Consider the following 16,658-nt stretch of genomic DNA (forward strand, 5'->3'; position numbering starts at 1 on the left):
AATTTTTTCTTATCAAATTGGTAAAGTATTAATGTTAGCATTAGCAAGATATAGTAAAAGGCAAACTCACCACTAAAAGTATAAAATAATACTCCCTTTCTGGAAATCACTTTGACAATAATGTACCAAGAACCTAAATACGTACAAATTCTTTGAGCTAGTAATCCTCCCTAAAGGAATCTATTTCAAATCCATACTTACAGACTCAGAAGAAGATTTATGTACAGGAATATAAGGTTATCTATAATAACAAAAATGCAAGCTACATAAAAGCCAAATTTATCAATGAATATATAAATAAATTGTGGTATAATATGAAACGTTAGTCTCTGAAATATTTTTTAATATTTAATAACATGGGGGAATATAATATAAAGGTAAATTTCAAAGGGGAAGGAACAAAATTCTATGTAGAATATAATTGCAATCTAGGAAAAAAAGTATTTAATAAAGATTGGAAGGAGGGGCAATCTTGGTTAGCTCCGAGTGCTAGCATTATTAACATTTTTCTTTCTTGTAATTTTTGTTATTTTTCAAATTTGCAAATGTCCCTATTTATGGCCTCTCTTTTCTCCTAAACAAATGTGTTCTTCCCAATTTTACTCGTAAAAATTAAATTATGGTAGAGAATGGAAGCCTATGCATGGAGACGAAATGACCAATAGGTGCCCCTCATATTAAATAGTAATTACACAGGATCATCATGAATGCTTAAAAATTTCTGGTAAATGTTAGATGGTACCCAGTACAGATCATACATGACTTCCATATTTCTCAGTAGTAGAGATTAGCTACGAGTCAGTACTCTGCTAAATTTACAAGCATTATTTCTAATCCTTATCATCACGCAGACATGAGAAACAGAGGTCCGAGAAGCTGAGTAAGTGTAGAGAGGTTGCACAATGTGAACAAGGCAAAGCTAGGATTTGAACTCAAGTCTCTCACAAAGGTTCACACACCCTCCCCTGTACCATCTGTCTCTCAAAGAATTTCTTCCATAGCATGTCCAGATGAACATCCAGGAAGAACAAGATTCTACTCTTTCCCATCAATGAGCAGGAAAGATTATGAACCACAGATAAGTACATTATGTCCATTCCTGAAGGAAAGTTACAAATCTTGATGACAGAGGCAAAGCTCTCTGATAATGTGGGGTGGACTAGACAGATAAGGGGCCAGATTCCCAGTCTATCAGCTGTCAAAATCGACTGAGAAACAGGTTCTTTCTGTTACCTGTGATTGCTAAAATTATGGTGCAGTGCCATTTACCCACCTGGCAAGGTAAGGCGACTTGCGGAGCTAGTGCTTGGGGCTGGTGAGCCATGAGAGCGCTTCTTTGTGCCTGGAAAGAGGAAAAGAGGGGTAAGGAAAGGTAGGATCGTGGACGGACTTGTTGGACGGGTGAATGCTGATCTGAAACATTATCAAATGATCCAAATGTTTGGGTCTGAAAACAACATCTGGGTGAGTTCGTGGGAGCAGCCCATTTCCCATGGTCCAGAAGAGCCAGGAGCTCAGCCTTTACTTCTGTGCGCGTGATGGCTCTTGGTCTCCTGGTTGGCAGGTTGGTATGTTGGGGACCAACACACCACAGAGCAGGGCTACACTTTAGATCCACCATGGAAGTTTTCTAAATATAGTTGCCTGAGCGCCACCCCCAGATTCTGTTTTCATTGTACTAGGGTGGAACTCTGCATCAGTATTTTTTAAAGTCACGCAAATGATTTTTATGTGCATCCAGGGTAGAAAACTGCTGTGGATGGAAAAGTTCTTGATTTAGAATCAAGGAATAGTGGGTGGGGGGGGGCAGGTGTCCCTATAGCCTTTACACGCTATTGGACCTCAAACAATTAACGTGAATTTTCTAAAGCTCAGGTCTTCATCTGCAAAAGGAGGGAAATGAAAATGACCTCAATGTGTTCCGGTGAGGATGAAAGAGACCACTGTACATGAGAGTGTGCAGGAGGCCACACAAATGCTGGGTCAGCGTGGTCCGTGAGCTCCCGCAGTTGGCATCATAACTCCCACTGGGAAAGGGATTATCTATCTCTGTTCATATGAACGACTTTGTGGGCCGGGAGGGAGTGACAAGACAGACCCCAGAGTGAGGATCAGGAAGGAGAACAAAAGGAAGGAAGGGCTGAGTTGTTGTGCAAAAGAACATTTACATAAATATAGAAGTATGTGTGTGTGTGTGTGTAAGTGTATACACGCATACATACATATATGTTATATAGACACAGACCTGCACATATATATACACATTCACAGGTACATATATATGTCTTATATATATATATGTATACAAATAGTTTCCGTTCATTCATTCATCTCTTTATTTTGCCGTCCAGAGCAGGGCAAAAGCGGCCTAGATGTCGGAAGCCAGCAACATAGCAGATGCCTAGAGTCTGAGCCCGCAGAAGTGCTGAGAAAATTTTTAAACAGAAGATACACGTGATTTATGGTTATTTGTGCTACAAGTCCCCTGACCCTACACAAACTTTTTGTAAAGTCTACTTTGCACACACAGGCCTGGTGTCTATGGAGGTTGTGTTCATTGAGAAACCGTCTGAGTCACCACAGTCATGGGAAAAGATAACAAGATGACCCGTCGACTGATCCACATCAGGGGAAGCAGGAACTTGGGGCTAGAAGTGAACCCCAGAGTCGCTGGTGAGACGTGGAGAAATACACCCAGGATGGTGCTTGAGACAGTTTCATTTTAGTCCTAAAGGTCAGGGTACTACCCTTGACAGTCTGTGTTGTTAACTATTACTATTATTGGCCCTATAGGGGTAGTGGTGTTCATAGTGGGAGCAGGACTAATAGTAAAAACAGAAAACACAAAATTAATCCAAATACCTCAGAGCCACAAAAATGGTTAATTTGCATGAGGTGAGAGAAGCTATATCTGGCAGAACTTCGTGTCTCCATTGTCCAGGGCTTGTATATGCCCTGAATATCAGAGTTGGCAGGGAAATCAGAGGGCCCAAGCCTGGCTATGACTGTGATTCTGAAGTCCCTGAGGTGATTTTTATAAATATGGCTCCCAGGGCCCCTTCCTGAGCCTACTAAAGTGAAATATCGAGGGAATGGAGCTAGAAGTTTGCATGTCAACAAGTCCCCCAGATGGGTCTAATGACTATTGGTAGAATGAGGTGTCTCAGACACTCAGACACCCCGAGGTGAGAATATTTGCCCAAGGTGATACTCTGGGTCAGGGCCGGGCTGTATCCTATACAAAAAATGGTGGGCTTGGGTGTAACAAGTCAGCCCTGATCAGGGGCACTATCAGGAGGCAGATCCATGCCTCTGACCTTGTCCAGAGCCCCTCTGATCCACCAGAAATGCCTCTGGGTCCCACTGAATCTGCATTTACAGGGGGACGCCAATGACTCAAAGCATTTATCCTTCTGCTCACAAAACATTTTACTTGTCTCACTGTCCCTTTAGGATAGGGTTTCTCAACAGCAGCATACCTGGGCTGTAGGAGCAGGCTGTCCTGCACATAGTAGGATGTTTAGCTGTTTAGCTGCATTCCTCGCCTCGACCACGAGGTGTCAGTAGCACCCCCTCGTCGTGATCATCAAAAATGTCCCCTGGACCTGGACAATGCTAAATGTTCCCTAGGAGCAAAATTGCCCTCAGTTGAGAACCATCGCTTTAGGATGGAGGCTGGGTTCAGGTTTTTTATTCAGAGTGGTGATTCACAATTTGACCACTTGGCCATTAGTAATAGTCACTGTTGCACATCAGGTAATTACTATATTCTAAGCCCCATGTTAGTTGTAGACATTTAAATGTACCTTAGTTATCTTTTCTGATACTAACTCTCTGAAGATGAAATAATTCCCATTTTGGAAAAATGAAGGGAGGAGATCGGAGGGGGAGACAAACCATGAGAGACTATGGACTCTGAGAAACAAACTGAGGGTTCTAGAGGGGAGGAGGGTGGGGGGATGGGGTTAGCCCAGTGATGGGTATCAAGGAGGGCACGTACTGCATGGAGCACTGGGTGTTATACGCAAACAATGAATCGTGGACCACCACATCAAAAACTAATGATGTAATGTATGGGGACTAACATAACATAATAAAATAAAATTTAAAAAAAAATCACATTACAAAAGTTGCGAAAAATAATAATTCCCATTTTGTGGAATTTGGAGACAAAAGGAGTTTAAGTAATTTGCACAAAGCTACTGAGTGTTTGGGACAATATTTAAGTCAAGATCCTTAAGAGTTCAAACCTAGAGAAACTTTTCCCAAGACTCTTGTTCTTTTTTGACAAATCTATTATCCAGACTTCCTTCAAGTGCAGTTATCCTAAATTTGCCAAAGGTAAGAAAAACCTAAGCAATAATTTTAACAAAAAGGAAAAACTAAACCAGTTTTCAGACCCAACCAAGCACTGGTGAGCCAGCATTTCCTGAAGGGCCTGGATGTTTGACAAGTGCCCCAGGTGGTTCTGATGTTCAGGCAGGCTTAGAAAATTGTGTGTGATAGAAATTTCCTTTTTCTTATCTCACTACTGGAAAACGTGGCACTCCTCTTTCCACGGATACTCTTGAGAACTTGAGGGAGCAAATGTAATGTTGCCTATGCGAGCACTTGAAAACTTGCAGAGCACTGAATGATAAGCTTTCAGTGTTATTACTCGTAGAAACATTCACTAGTACCAGGTGATTTCATAGAAATGCTTTGTGCAGTTTTTTTTTTTAAAATCACCTACAGTGATCTTCCAAAAGTCTGCAGTTTGAGGGCTTTTTCTTGAGGCAGTTTTTTTATCCCTTTGGTATGTTCTTTGCAGACGCTGAATGACATGGGAACCTCTGGGAGCCTTGGGTCAGTGGAACAGTAGAACTGCAAGCCCTCTAGACGTGGAGTTATTTTTTCTCTATGCTTGATGAAATGCCCAATATATCAGGAAAAGGGAGAAATCATCCACGCCTCTCCTAATCATGAGTCACAAACAGGTAGCAGGGGGGAGACACATAGAATAAACCTTTTTGCGATTTCCCCAGCTCTTCAGGTAACATCATGGACCCCTAGGGGTGGTTAGGGTCTGAGTCAACCTCCCACTGGCTCCCCATTCACTGAGGCTGTGTTCCTGAAACCATTTCCCATGCCACAGCCACCAAATTACCTACACTTGACTCGCAGTTCCATTTGTGGAAATAATACTCAACTTCTTTAAGTTTCATGTTCTTACCCCCTCTACCCCCTCCCTCGCTCCCATTCCCAGGGAAAACATCAGAGACTGAGCTGGAAGATCTAGGTCCAGATCAGCTTCCAAAATGTGCCCTACTGTTCCATGTCAACAGAATGCCTTGGGAACCACAGAACTCTCTCTAGGATTTATTGTAGAAATCTACTTGGGATGCTGCTCTGTGACTGGGAATTCACTGTCAGGGCTTTTCAATCCCGGCTACACATTAGGATCATCTGGGGAATTGTAAAGAAAATATGCTAAGAGCCAGGCACTTCCCCCCAGAAATGCTGCTTAGTGGGTCTGCGGTGGGTCCCAGACACGGGCATTTCTCAGGCTCCCAGCTGAGCCTGCTCTGGGGCCATGAGTGAGAAGCACACACTCAGTAAATACCTATAGAAGATATTTCAGTCATCAGGGGAAGCATTCTTGCTTCTGAACAACCTGTGTGCTTTATCCTCATGGATGATGTGAATCTTGTACATGGTTTCTTTTCATTTTTATTTAGGTTTCCAGGAAACTCAGATCCAATTTATGACATAGTGCTGGGAACTGGGGAGGCCTATTCAGCCTGCATGACTGCACACTCACATTTACCTTGGCTTACTCCATCTGCACTAGCTACTTTCTGTCTCTGATTTTATTCTTCTTTCTTAATTTTTTTAAAAAAATTGATGATGTTTATGTGATTTTAGAATTCCAAATTATTTTATAAATGAAGTAGGTAAAACGAAAACATGAATAAACAACTACATCAGGGCTGCCATTGCCAAGCTTCATTTTCCTCAACTCTAAAAATTTAAAAACATTCATTTCAGTTAATAATTGGGAGGCTCAAGTAACAGTTCACATGTACAAGTGCTTAGCAAACTGTGCGGTGCAATATAGTGTTTATTATTAGTTTATATTCGAAAGAAAGGGGTGTGTGTTTATGTGTGTGTGTGTGTGTGTGTAAAGTCGCTAATATGTCATCTTTGGAAGATAAGCATTTTAAGGTCACAGATTACATCGTCCTTGACCCACAGCATGTGAATGTTCAAAGAATAAACAACCCAATCAGTCAGCTCGCAGCAGAAATGTCATCACTACAGCTTGTGCGACTGGAAGTATCTTTTGACAAACGCATAGCTTTCAGATATTTCAAATTAATGTCCTTGGTTGGTTCAGCTAAGGGCAATGAATCCAATTCATCAAGAGTCTGGAGCAGAGGACATTGATGGAAGTGACAACCAACCTTGGGACCGATACACACACCTAAGACTCAGGGCCGAGAGGGTAGCAGTAAACCCCAGTGATAACACAGCTTGATGTCAAACAAATCATTTCCCTTCCGCAAAATAGGGTGAGCACAGCCAAGCACCACCTGCCAGGAAAGGGTGGTTTAAGAGCCCTTGAGATTGAGCGTCATCATTAGTAATGGTGCAACAATAGGAATGTTGTTACAACGCCAAGCAGGCAGATCCCACGGGCAGAGGTGGTGCAGAAAGACTGAAGTAGGAAAAGCGTCTATCACCCTACCGGGCATTTTCAATCCCTTTCTTTTAGCATTTTGCAACGTCTGCCTTTGTGATACCCACAACCTCTGATCTCTATGGCTCAGCACATCTACCAATACCTTCTCTGTGTTCCACTTGGGGTGCAGCAGAAGGCAACAAGCCATTGCCTGCTGCCTCAGAACAAATCCCAGTTCTGCTTCTTCCCATCCTTGACACAAGAGTATCAAGAGAAGTCCACGTTCTGCTCAGGGCTGGGGCATCACTGAAGGAGTTTGGAGGGCTTCAAACCCACCCATACCTTCCCTAAGAGCCATTTTCCAATAGTATATCAATAGAGCTCTGTATTCACAGTGTTTAATAACACTTTTTCCCTGCCCAATACACCCACCATCAATACTACACCTGCTTTGTAACTGGATCTCTGTTCATCACAAAGAACAATGACCAAAACCACAGAGCTATTCAGATACGCAACACCGTATGCTCTTTAAATATGGCTGTTTTAATATTTGAACATGCTCTGGAATTGGGCCAGTAAATGACGAGTCAAAGGAATGTTCACAAGCTTTGACCCAGTAGCTGTACATCTAGGAATTTGTCCAATGGAGATACTCGGAAATGCGACACAGCCTTATATACAAAGAACTCCACTGCTATATGATTTACAACAGCAAAATAAATAAATAAATAAAAATATGTAACTTAATTGTCCAACAGCAGAGAGTTGGTTAAGTAAACTGTGCTAGAGCCACAAAATGAATTATTATTTTGCTACTGAACTTACAAAGAGGTTTTTTTTGTTTAAATGGGACAGTGTTTATAATCCAATGTTATGTGAACAAACCGTAACACAAAGGTAAATATACCGCACTGTATGGCCTCCACTGTGTAAAAACACAGAGCAAAACCCATAAGGAAATGAGGAAAGAAGTGACAGTGAATGATTGTTGGATAGGGTATTACAAGGGAATTTAATTTTATTATACTTTTCTGTATTTTTAAAAACAACTAAGTTCCGTTTCTGCTTTCAGAAAAAGAATTTAAAAAATATGTTTCAACGCATGACAAACACAGCCACTTTGGAGGACCATCACGCCCCCTTTGTCAGAGTAATAATCCAGTGGGGTTACTATGCAGGAATAGCATGGGGAGGTGGCCCAGGTAGGAGGGTGCTATCTGTGTCAGATGCATCCTCCCCACTAGACAAATCCCTCTTCATGGCTGGCATGAAGGAGGCGGGCTGGGTACCACCCTGGATGTAAACCACTAGTACTCCCACAAACAGGGGTAATGACTATTCCCAAGTCAGACTCCTTATGTTCACCAATGGAGAGAAAGAAAATATTGCCAGGTAGGCCTTTCAAGAGAGAAAGAAAGACGAAAAGTTTGGAATTTGAAAACTGGCATCACAGGATTGTCACACCATGTCATCGTACCCAGAAGAAAACTAAACATATGGAGGCCAGCTTCATTTCATGAATGCTGACACTTCTTAAGCCCCAAGGAGCTTCTGATAAACCCATCCACCTCGTCCCTCAAAAAAGATGACATGAGCAGAGCTTTACCATGTTACTTCTATTGTGCAGGCAAAGGCACTTGGTACCTGGGTATTATGTGGCGTTCAGAGGAATACAAAAGAGACAGATGGTTGAGTGAGCTCTTGGAGAGCCCCATATCTGGGACAGAACACAGACAACAACAGAAAACATGAAAAGAAAGAAAAAAACAGCATGTGATTTTTCAAATTCCAACCGAGAGATTAACTCATTGTTTTTATTTGGTAATCAGAAGAACATACAGGTACTTATTCATCACTAGATGATGGGGGAAATTATACATCAACAGACTGTCAGCCTCATCTGTGCAATAAAGATTTACAATAAACACATCTTTAGTTTATTGAGAGCAGTTTAGCATTTCTGTTTTACATGAATCTTTAGGAATTATTTTTGCATTTGGAGGTGTGATGCTATGGTATCTGAATAGTTTGTTTTAGCGCAAACCAGCATCATCAGGAACAGAACACTCTTCTTTAGAATCGATGGCCATTCTCTTTTCCTATGATATACAAATGTAAATTGCAACCTGCATTTTATCTGCTAGAGACCTATTTTACATCATGGAAGTACATTCTATCACTGCTGTAAAAATAAGCACAAGTCTATTTTACCATCTTCCCTTTTGGAGGACCATTCTCAGAACACATCCAGAAATCTCTTCCTTATCCCTCCAAAGAACTACTTATTTGGCATGATTTGGACTGAGTTTTGGGGTTTTGGTTCTGCTTTCCTCCCTCTTTTGAATCTTGTTAAACATTCTTGGTATTAATCCAGACACCTCCCACAAATCCAGCTGAACAGCAACAAAATCTAAGGCTGAGATGAGCTGAGTTATCCATTCATATAGGGCCAGTGCCCATACCAGGAGAGGGTCTATAGACCCATGGTGAGCACCTGCCATCCTAAGGGGAAAAAACCCTGTGAGGGCAAAGTTTGTGCTCTATACTGAGGGAACATGATGGCATTACATTAGCCTCCAAGTGAGTCACCTTGCTTTGGGTAACTGATCTCCCATGAGGATTTCCTTTCTCCTGCTTCCTTTCCCCAATCTATTCCCTACTCCCCAACTACCTACCTCACCCTTGGCACCCAACATTTCCTCATGTTAATGACACTGGAAGAAGATGCTTTTCTTTCCCCCATTATTGTGTGTTTCCTTGTGCTAAAATGATACCACAGGCAGAATGGCTTGCCTGGACAGAGGCAAAAGAAGGAATTTATGAAAGATAGAAAAATGAGAGAAGAAAAGAAGGGAAAGGTAAAAGAAAAGTATGAAAAAGGGAGAGGACCCTTAAATTAGGTAGGGGGAGGAATCTGGCTGTACAGTGGGCACCAGAGCTGATAAAAACCCAACCGAGCTCTACAAATGAAAATAGCAAATATTTAAAAAATTTTTTTTACAGCATATAAAATCGTATAAAAATATCAAAGCAAGAAAAAAGGAAAATGTATACTCTACAGTTCTATCTCTAGAATCAGCTACTGGACAGTACCTACAGCTGTAGGTTTTTACTATAAATCTATGTATATCAGTGTGTGACTCTGTCTCTGTACCATCACACATATACTCACTCAAAGACAAGGACACAACTATACAAATACCTACCCCAAGATAGATCATGGCAGAGAAGCAAAGACTCTACAATAATGTGCCTCCAGGGCAATCTATTTAAAAGCCAATCCATAGCTTTTGGGTTTTAATGGGCTTTATTTTTTTAAATTTTTTAATGTTATGTTAATCACCATACATTACATCATTAGTTTTTGATGTAGTGTTCCATGATTCATTGTTTGTGTATAACACCCAGTGCTCCATGCAGGTTTTATTTTAAATGAATTATCTGGCACCATAACCTGACAGAGAAATGCTCCTGCAGGTTAAGAAGCCCGCTCCAATGAAAATACATGGGTGAAGTTCAGTGATCATGGCTGAAGCTGACCAAAGGTGAGGGCCTTCATGAGGGCACCAACTGGCCTGCTCCAGCCAGCATTTATCCCCAGAGATGCACGATCTTCCCAAAGGAGGTTGAATAAGTGTGCCCTGAGGGAGATGAAAGGGCCCCCACACCAACCCCTGCTCCTCCTGGCTCAGGGGATAGCAGTCTAGGCTGGGTCCAAGTTCATTGAGGGAAGCCAGCCATAGCCAGTGTTGATCCACTTCTACTTGGGAACAGTAACTAGAATAAATGTAAATTCATCTCAAATACATCTGCAATATTTTAGTGAAAAATGGGAGAGGTGGGGGCAGATTAGTTAAAATAACAAGGAATTAATAATGTTTAAATTGACTTTCATGAACTTTTCAGTCCAGGTCTCCCCCACTGTACCCACTCTTGTTTAATGTAAAAGCAAGTTGTTCTTTCAATGAAACAATTCTTGATGATGGCAGACTTTCCTGGAGAAGACGCAGTCTTTTACAAATGTCTAATGAGAACACCCAGAGGACTGCTTCCCATTTTTTTCTAACCTCTCTGAACCCAAATTAACTGAACTCTGTCAAATGTTCTAGGTGGCTCTGCTACCATTCTAATTCTACTGTCACCTCCAATGCTCAGGGTCTTTGGCGAGAGGAAATTTTAACAACTGAAATCTGTTCTTGGCAGGTAATATGTCCCTGGCTCTCAGAGGGATGTTTCATAGAAATATTGTGCTGTTCATTACATTTTTTTTCATTAAGTTCATTTTCTAAGTGATAATGAGGCCTTTAATGATGGAGCAATATTGATGAATCATAAGTATTACTTTCCATTTATTCACACATAAGATTCAATATAACATCATTATTGCAACATTATGTTCTTTAATGTCCAATTTTGCTGTGGTTTAGTGTTGTACCCACCATAATATCAGCAGAGCAAAACTGGGCAATGATTTCCCACGCTGCACATATAGGGTCTCCTATTTGCTGCAAGATGGTTCACTTTGGATTTTAACTATTTCAACTTGGATTATAAATAAATCCACTGGTATTTCATATAGATTGGTGTCATCAGCCCTTTTGGAAGAACAATTTCAGATAAATCCTGTTTTGTTTTGTTTTGATTTTATTTTTCTTAGACCTAAAAGCCATAGAGAGGTTTTCACTTTTTTATTTATTTTTTATAAACTTGGCTCTGACAATTTTCCCCCAAACCACCTGCAATTTCTATCCCTTATGATAAGCTACTGATGTCACTAGGGTATGTCTGCATATCTTTAGAAAGTAAGCCTTTAGTGATATGCTTGGCATATAGGAGATGTTGGGCTTCGTTGGCACTCACAGGTGGATAGTGGAATGCAGCTGGACAGTTGGGTACCTGCTTCCTGAATGCTGACTGTGTGCTGGGCCCCCTCGGGAGGGGGGGTAGCGCAGCACTGCAACTCCTATTGGGATGTGTGGGGGTCTCAGAATCAGAACAAAGTTTCCAACTGGAATCCCCTTCACTGGGGACATAATACTGCATACGTAGGCTTTAATCTCAGAATCTTCTCTCTCTTGTTATGAGAAAAAGATTTAGTGCTTTTTTTCTTTTGTTTTCTCCCCATAGTCCACAGGGGACATTATGAAGTCGTTTATCATGTAAGTCCCTGCTCAAAGGTGAAGAATAGAAGAAAATATATATTCTAGCTATCATCTATCTATCTATCTAAAGAAAAGTGATCCGTGACAGAAGTGATACAAAAAGACCAGTATTCTTACTCCCAAAATACGGATTACAAAATTGGTCTCCATCTGTTTGTCTGCATTCTGCCTCACATCCCATCATAATGTTGCTCTTGACTTGTTCACTCTTCTAATTTACTAAAGGTATGGTTCTAGGTGGAAAATATAATACAATGAATTTAGTTCTGCAAATGAAATAAACAGGTACACTAGATTCTTCTTTGGCTCTCAGATGTTTAGATACTATTTTACTGTTTAAGTATATCAGGTCCTTAATGGGATCCTGTCAGATGTTTTCAATAGTTTTTAAAAGCTCCAAGAATGAAATGGATAATGGAAGAAAATCCATTTAAATTTAATGGGTTAGAAATGAGTCTCTTGCCTGCTGCCATAAGTTATTAGGGTTCATAACCTAAGAAAGGTTGGCATGAATAAAAGATGGAACAAAGACTTCCTTATGGATCGGTCATTATGCCTCAAAACATACCTCATCCACAAAACCTGGATGTGGAGCTCTTTGGTGACACAGGGACCCAAACTTTAGAGTCAGCTTCATTTGAAAAGTGTTCCGCCTAGGGACATGTAGACATTGTGGTTTGTCAATGATGGAATTGTCCCTACTGCTTTCTCCACATACTGGTCAATTCTTTTTTTTTTTTTTTTCCAATTTTACCCAAAGCTTTATTTGTCCCCCATGTATGTTGAAAACCTCTTAATTATTTATTAATGAAATAATAAACATCTGGATCTTTAACATACTCCACCATAAAATCATGTGAGGGAATAGTTAAAACAAGAATGGCAACAATTTTATGGTATGTTGGGGCTGCATAGCGGGAAGATTGTATTATTCTCTCCACTTTTGTGTGAGATGAAAATTTCCGTACTGGTCAATTCTTAATTCAGGTGTGTAAGCCCTTGCTTTCTAAGTGACATGACAGTGTAATACTGAGTAAGATGCCAGACTCCATGTGATGAAGAATGTGTGTCCCATATCACTGCTCCTTTGGAAGCTGTTTCAAGAGAACAAAAAGACCAAGAAAGTGCACCAGCGCTTTGGAAATATTGTTCTTCCAGTTAATACTGACTTGGGATCTTAATTTCAATGTTTTATCAACTCCAGTATTAATGTATACTACAATAATACATTGGTTTATATTTTTAAAAAGTAGATAATTTTGCAGTTTTACTCAATGTCCCTTCAAAATACTTTTTAAGGATTCAAAGATAAGTTACATGGAGTTTTGCTTCTCCACACTGAGAATTCCAAGCAGAGTTCTATACTGAATGAAACTCTCTTCCCATTCTTTTTCAGCGAATTAATGACTTAAAGCAAATGGAAAACATTACCATCTTTATTGTTGCTAGAAAAAAAATGGCTATATTCCTGTTTCTTTTTCAGATATTGTTTAGTCTTACTTGTTAAGAGTATAAAAGGGAAGTTGTAAGCTTCCTGTTTTGACCAGCTGCAAAGCTCTACATACAAAAGTACAGAACAGAAATGAGGTAAAATGTTCAGGTTCCAAGATGAAAAATTTGACATGCCCTGGTTGTATTTCATTCCTATACAAAACCATACCACCTCAAAGAGCATAGTTTGCAAACTGATGTCCCATGGATGGAGTGCAGGTCATAGGCATGCTTTTTTTGACCAGCACAGTCTTTGGAGATTTCTGAACTCGTTGCCAATAGTTAAAAATTTGGAGAGGGTTTATATAAATCCTAGGTACCTAGGAACCCCATTCCTACATAGCACTAATCCTGCTGCTGATTAGTAACTGCCCCCTTTCCACAACACACGCCTCAACATACAGAAAGCTCCAATTCCTCACAGTCCTTACTGCCTCACTGGTACCAAATGCCATTGATCACAATAACTCTGATACTACCTGGCTTGCTTTACTCATTTACTTGACCACTGGGCCCCTGATTTGAATTTGTGACCACATTATTTACTGTGGTTACTGTTAGAAAAACATAGGGAGCAACAGAAAAATATGTGTTATTACAAGGCAAAATGTAAAGCTGACCAAAGAACAGTGTTTAAATATCAGTACAAACTGGGCATTTTACACAAGAGTTCTTCAGATCTCTCTGTTGGGGAATATTTCAGTGAGGCAAGAGGCCCTGTAGACTACATACACAGTCTTCTTTCTGTCTGAAGAAATAGCAACATTTTGCTTTAGTAATAAGAAGATTCTTTAAATGTTTGTTTGGGTGTTTTTAATGTAGAAATTCAATCTGCAATGGGGAATACACCTAAACCTACCATCTAGCTCTCTCTCTCTCTCCCTATTACTAACCCCACTCCATCACCAGCATACTCACGGGGTTTCCCCTTGGGAAGGACTCAAAGATTTCTTTGTGAACCATAACCACCTTTTAAGAATGAGTTTTATCCAAATCACACCATTGAGACTCATAACATTAATTGTTACTTAGACCCCACTGGATCCCATTTTCGACTTGGATTCGGGGGGTGTATCTTTATTCTCTTTCCACGCTACATCCATGAATCTTTCTTTTGATTTGTGCTATTAATTATGTCCTATGTGTAATTTTTAAAGACTCACTAAAATGAGAAGAAGTATTTGACATATCTCCCTGATACTAATTCCTTTAGCACTTCCCTGAATAGAAAGAAGAGTGATTAAGTGAAACCGTAAATATCCAAAAGAAGAGGACTGGCCAGTGGTAAAAATTTCAGTAACCACCTAGTCATGGATGCTACCCAATGAAAACAATGTGTCTCCCACCTAAATAGTATAGTCATCAGCGGATACATTCAGGTTTATATTAATGAATGCACAGATAAATTAAGCATTTACAAATAAAGAGTCCTATAGGATAATCTCTTTAAAAAAAAGAATTTCATATATAAATGGAAAGACAAGCATAAGAATAATTTTTAAGTCTGAAAGAAAATTGGAGAAAAAGAATGTTCCTGACTCAGGAAAGGAACAACCAGAGACTGGAATCATCCTCTTAGCTGATGAAGGGCCAGCACAGCTGTATCCACCATCAGTAGCCAGTACAAAAATAACAATTTGAAGGAACGGCATCGACAGTAGTAAAATGGCAATTACTCTGCACGTGGCTTTTTCAGGCCGCCCTCAGCATATCCAGGATGTCCATCCTCATCAGGCCAGACAGGTGCCTTGAAAGCCAGGGCATTAGCAAAGAATTCTGAGGAAGTCCCTTCATGTTTTGTTTCTGTTTGTGCAAAAAGCTCAAGTTGTTTTATTTGCCTGGGGGAGGATTTCCCCAGAGTTCTTAGACCTCAAACCAGCTCCCAGAGAGCCGTCTCTTAGAAGGAGGTGGCACGAGGGAAGGCCAAGTGTGGGGGGGGGGGGCTTGTTTCTGAAACCTGGACACCTTCCCCAGATATGGGTCTTTGTGGAAGGAGGAGAAGGAGAATGAAGCTCAGCTAAAATGATGCAAGACACTGGCAGCCTCTTTTATTGTATGTGAGGTGTGTTTTACTCTTCTGAATCTGAAAAAAAGAAAAAGAAAAAGAAAAGTGTCAATGCTGCCTTTCCCCCCCACCCTTCTCCACCCTCCGGGTCTGAGGAGAAGAAAATCTGTGGAACAAAAAAAAAGGGGGGGAGGATCAATTAAACATTTCCATACTAGTCAGTGCTATCTCCTTTGTAGCACCGTTTGCTCTGTTCATAAAGGGAAACTCTCAGTGGAGAATTTTAAACACTGGTTACATTCGAAATCTTCATAGTTACTTTCACCTTGATTATCAAACATTTGGTGCATGCAATATGGATACTAAAATACCTTATTTTGCAACCAAGATGACAGTGACTGCCAGGTCTGGCCAATATGCCTCAGGGGTCAGTGGGATTGGAAGAAATAGATTCATCAAATCCCAACCATTTCCATACCAGAAGCAATATTCCTCTCTCAGAATTTTTGCACACCCACCTCCCCCTCAGAAGCTTCCCCAAGAAGATTTAAAGCAAGATGTGTCCCAACTGAAATCATTATGCAGTTGGGTAAATCACCTGACTTCTCTACTGGACCCAGAGTGAGGTGGTGGAGGAAGAAGACAAAGATGGAAACAGGACTAAGTTAATGGAAATAGACAGTAGTGGATTTTTTTTTTCCCCACCTGGCATACTCTACCCCATGCAAGCTCACTAGGCTTGGACAGAATTTCTAAAAAGCAAGCAGACAAACAAAAACCAACATGTTATTTCTTCCCATAAATGTTGCAGGGACTGCAAGTCATCATGCCTTATGGTTAGAGAGGGTTCCCTCCTGTGCGGGGCTCCAAAGGGAGAGAAGTACAGTGGCTTAGTTTTTAAGGATTACACCATTTACCTACAGAAATGTTAGGAGTCATTAGTGCATAAGGAACATTTCATATTCAACTTGAAAGGCTAAGATACTGTCCTAAAGGAGACTTAGGTGAAATTAGGCAGTGAACTAGTTGAGAAATAGGAGAGCCCTAGCTGATCTTTTTTAATTATTCTCAATTCTCAATTTTCCAGGGGCCATTGATCCAATCCTCCTGTTGTACCTTTCTTCATTCTGGTCCCATGCATGTTTACCCTCTGTCAGCACCTTCACCCATTCAGCAGAAGTAACAGAAAAGAGAAAAACTTCTGACCAGTTTACTCTGATGCTAGCACTGGCAGTGAGGGAAGTGACCAGCTGCCTCTCCGGAACTTCCCAGGGAGGGAAAGGGGTGAAACAAAAGCTGAAATCAAGGACTAGAAACCTCCCCCTGATTCTGATCA

At 40.6% G+C, this 16,658-nt stretch overlaps 1 protein-coding gene across 8 annotated transcripts in view; it reads right to left on the minus strand.

The window, feature by feature from the left end:
* Nucleotides 1-16,658, minus strand: part of PDE1C (phosphodiesterase 1C) — a 537,291-nt gene that overhangs the window by 18,789 nt on the left and 501,844 nt on the right. For 5 of the 8 annotated variants that reach the window (XM_027575051.2, XM_027575055.2, XM_027575054.2 and 2 more), the window contains one exon: nucleotides 1,274-1,342. The exons of 2 other annotated variants lie outside the window; for them this stretch is intronic. In XM_027575051.2, the coding sequence (XP_027430852.1) occupies nucleotides 1,274-1,342 (69 nt within the window). Of the gene's footprint in view, nucleotides 1-1,273; nucleotides 1,343-8,452; nucleotides 15,401-16,658 lie in introns of those variants that run through there. One more of the 8 variants, XM_027575056.1, reaches the window with a different exon arrangement.

The sequence above is a fragment of the Zalophus californianus genome, chromosome 12, assembly GCF_009762305.2.
Source record: "Zalophus californianus isolate mZalCal1 chromosome 12, mZalCal1.pri.v2, whole genome shotgun sequence".
Classification (NCBI taxonomy): Eukaryota; Metazoa; Chordata; class Mammalia; order Carnivora; family Otariidae; genus Zalophus; species Zalophus californianus.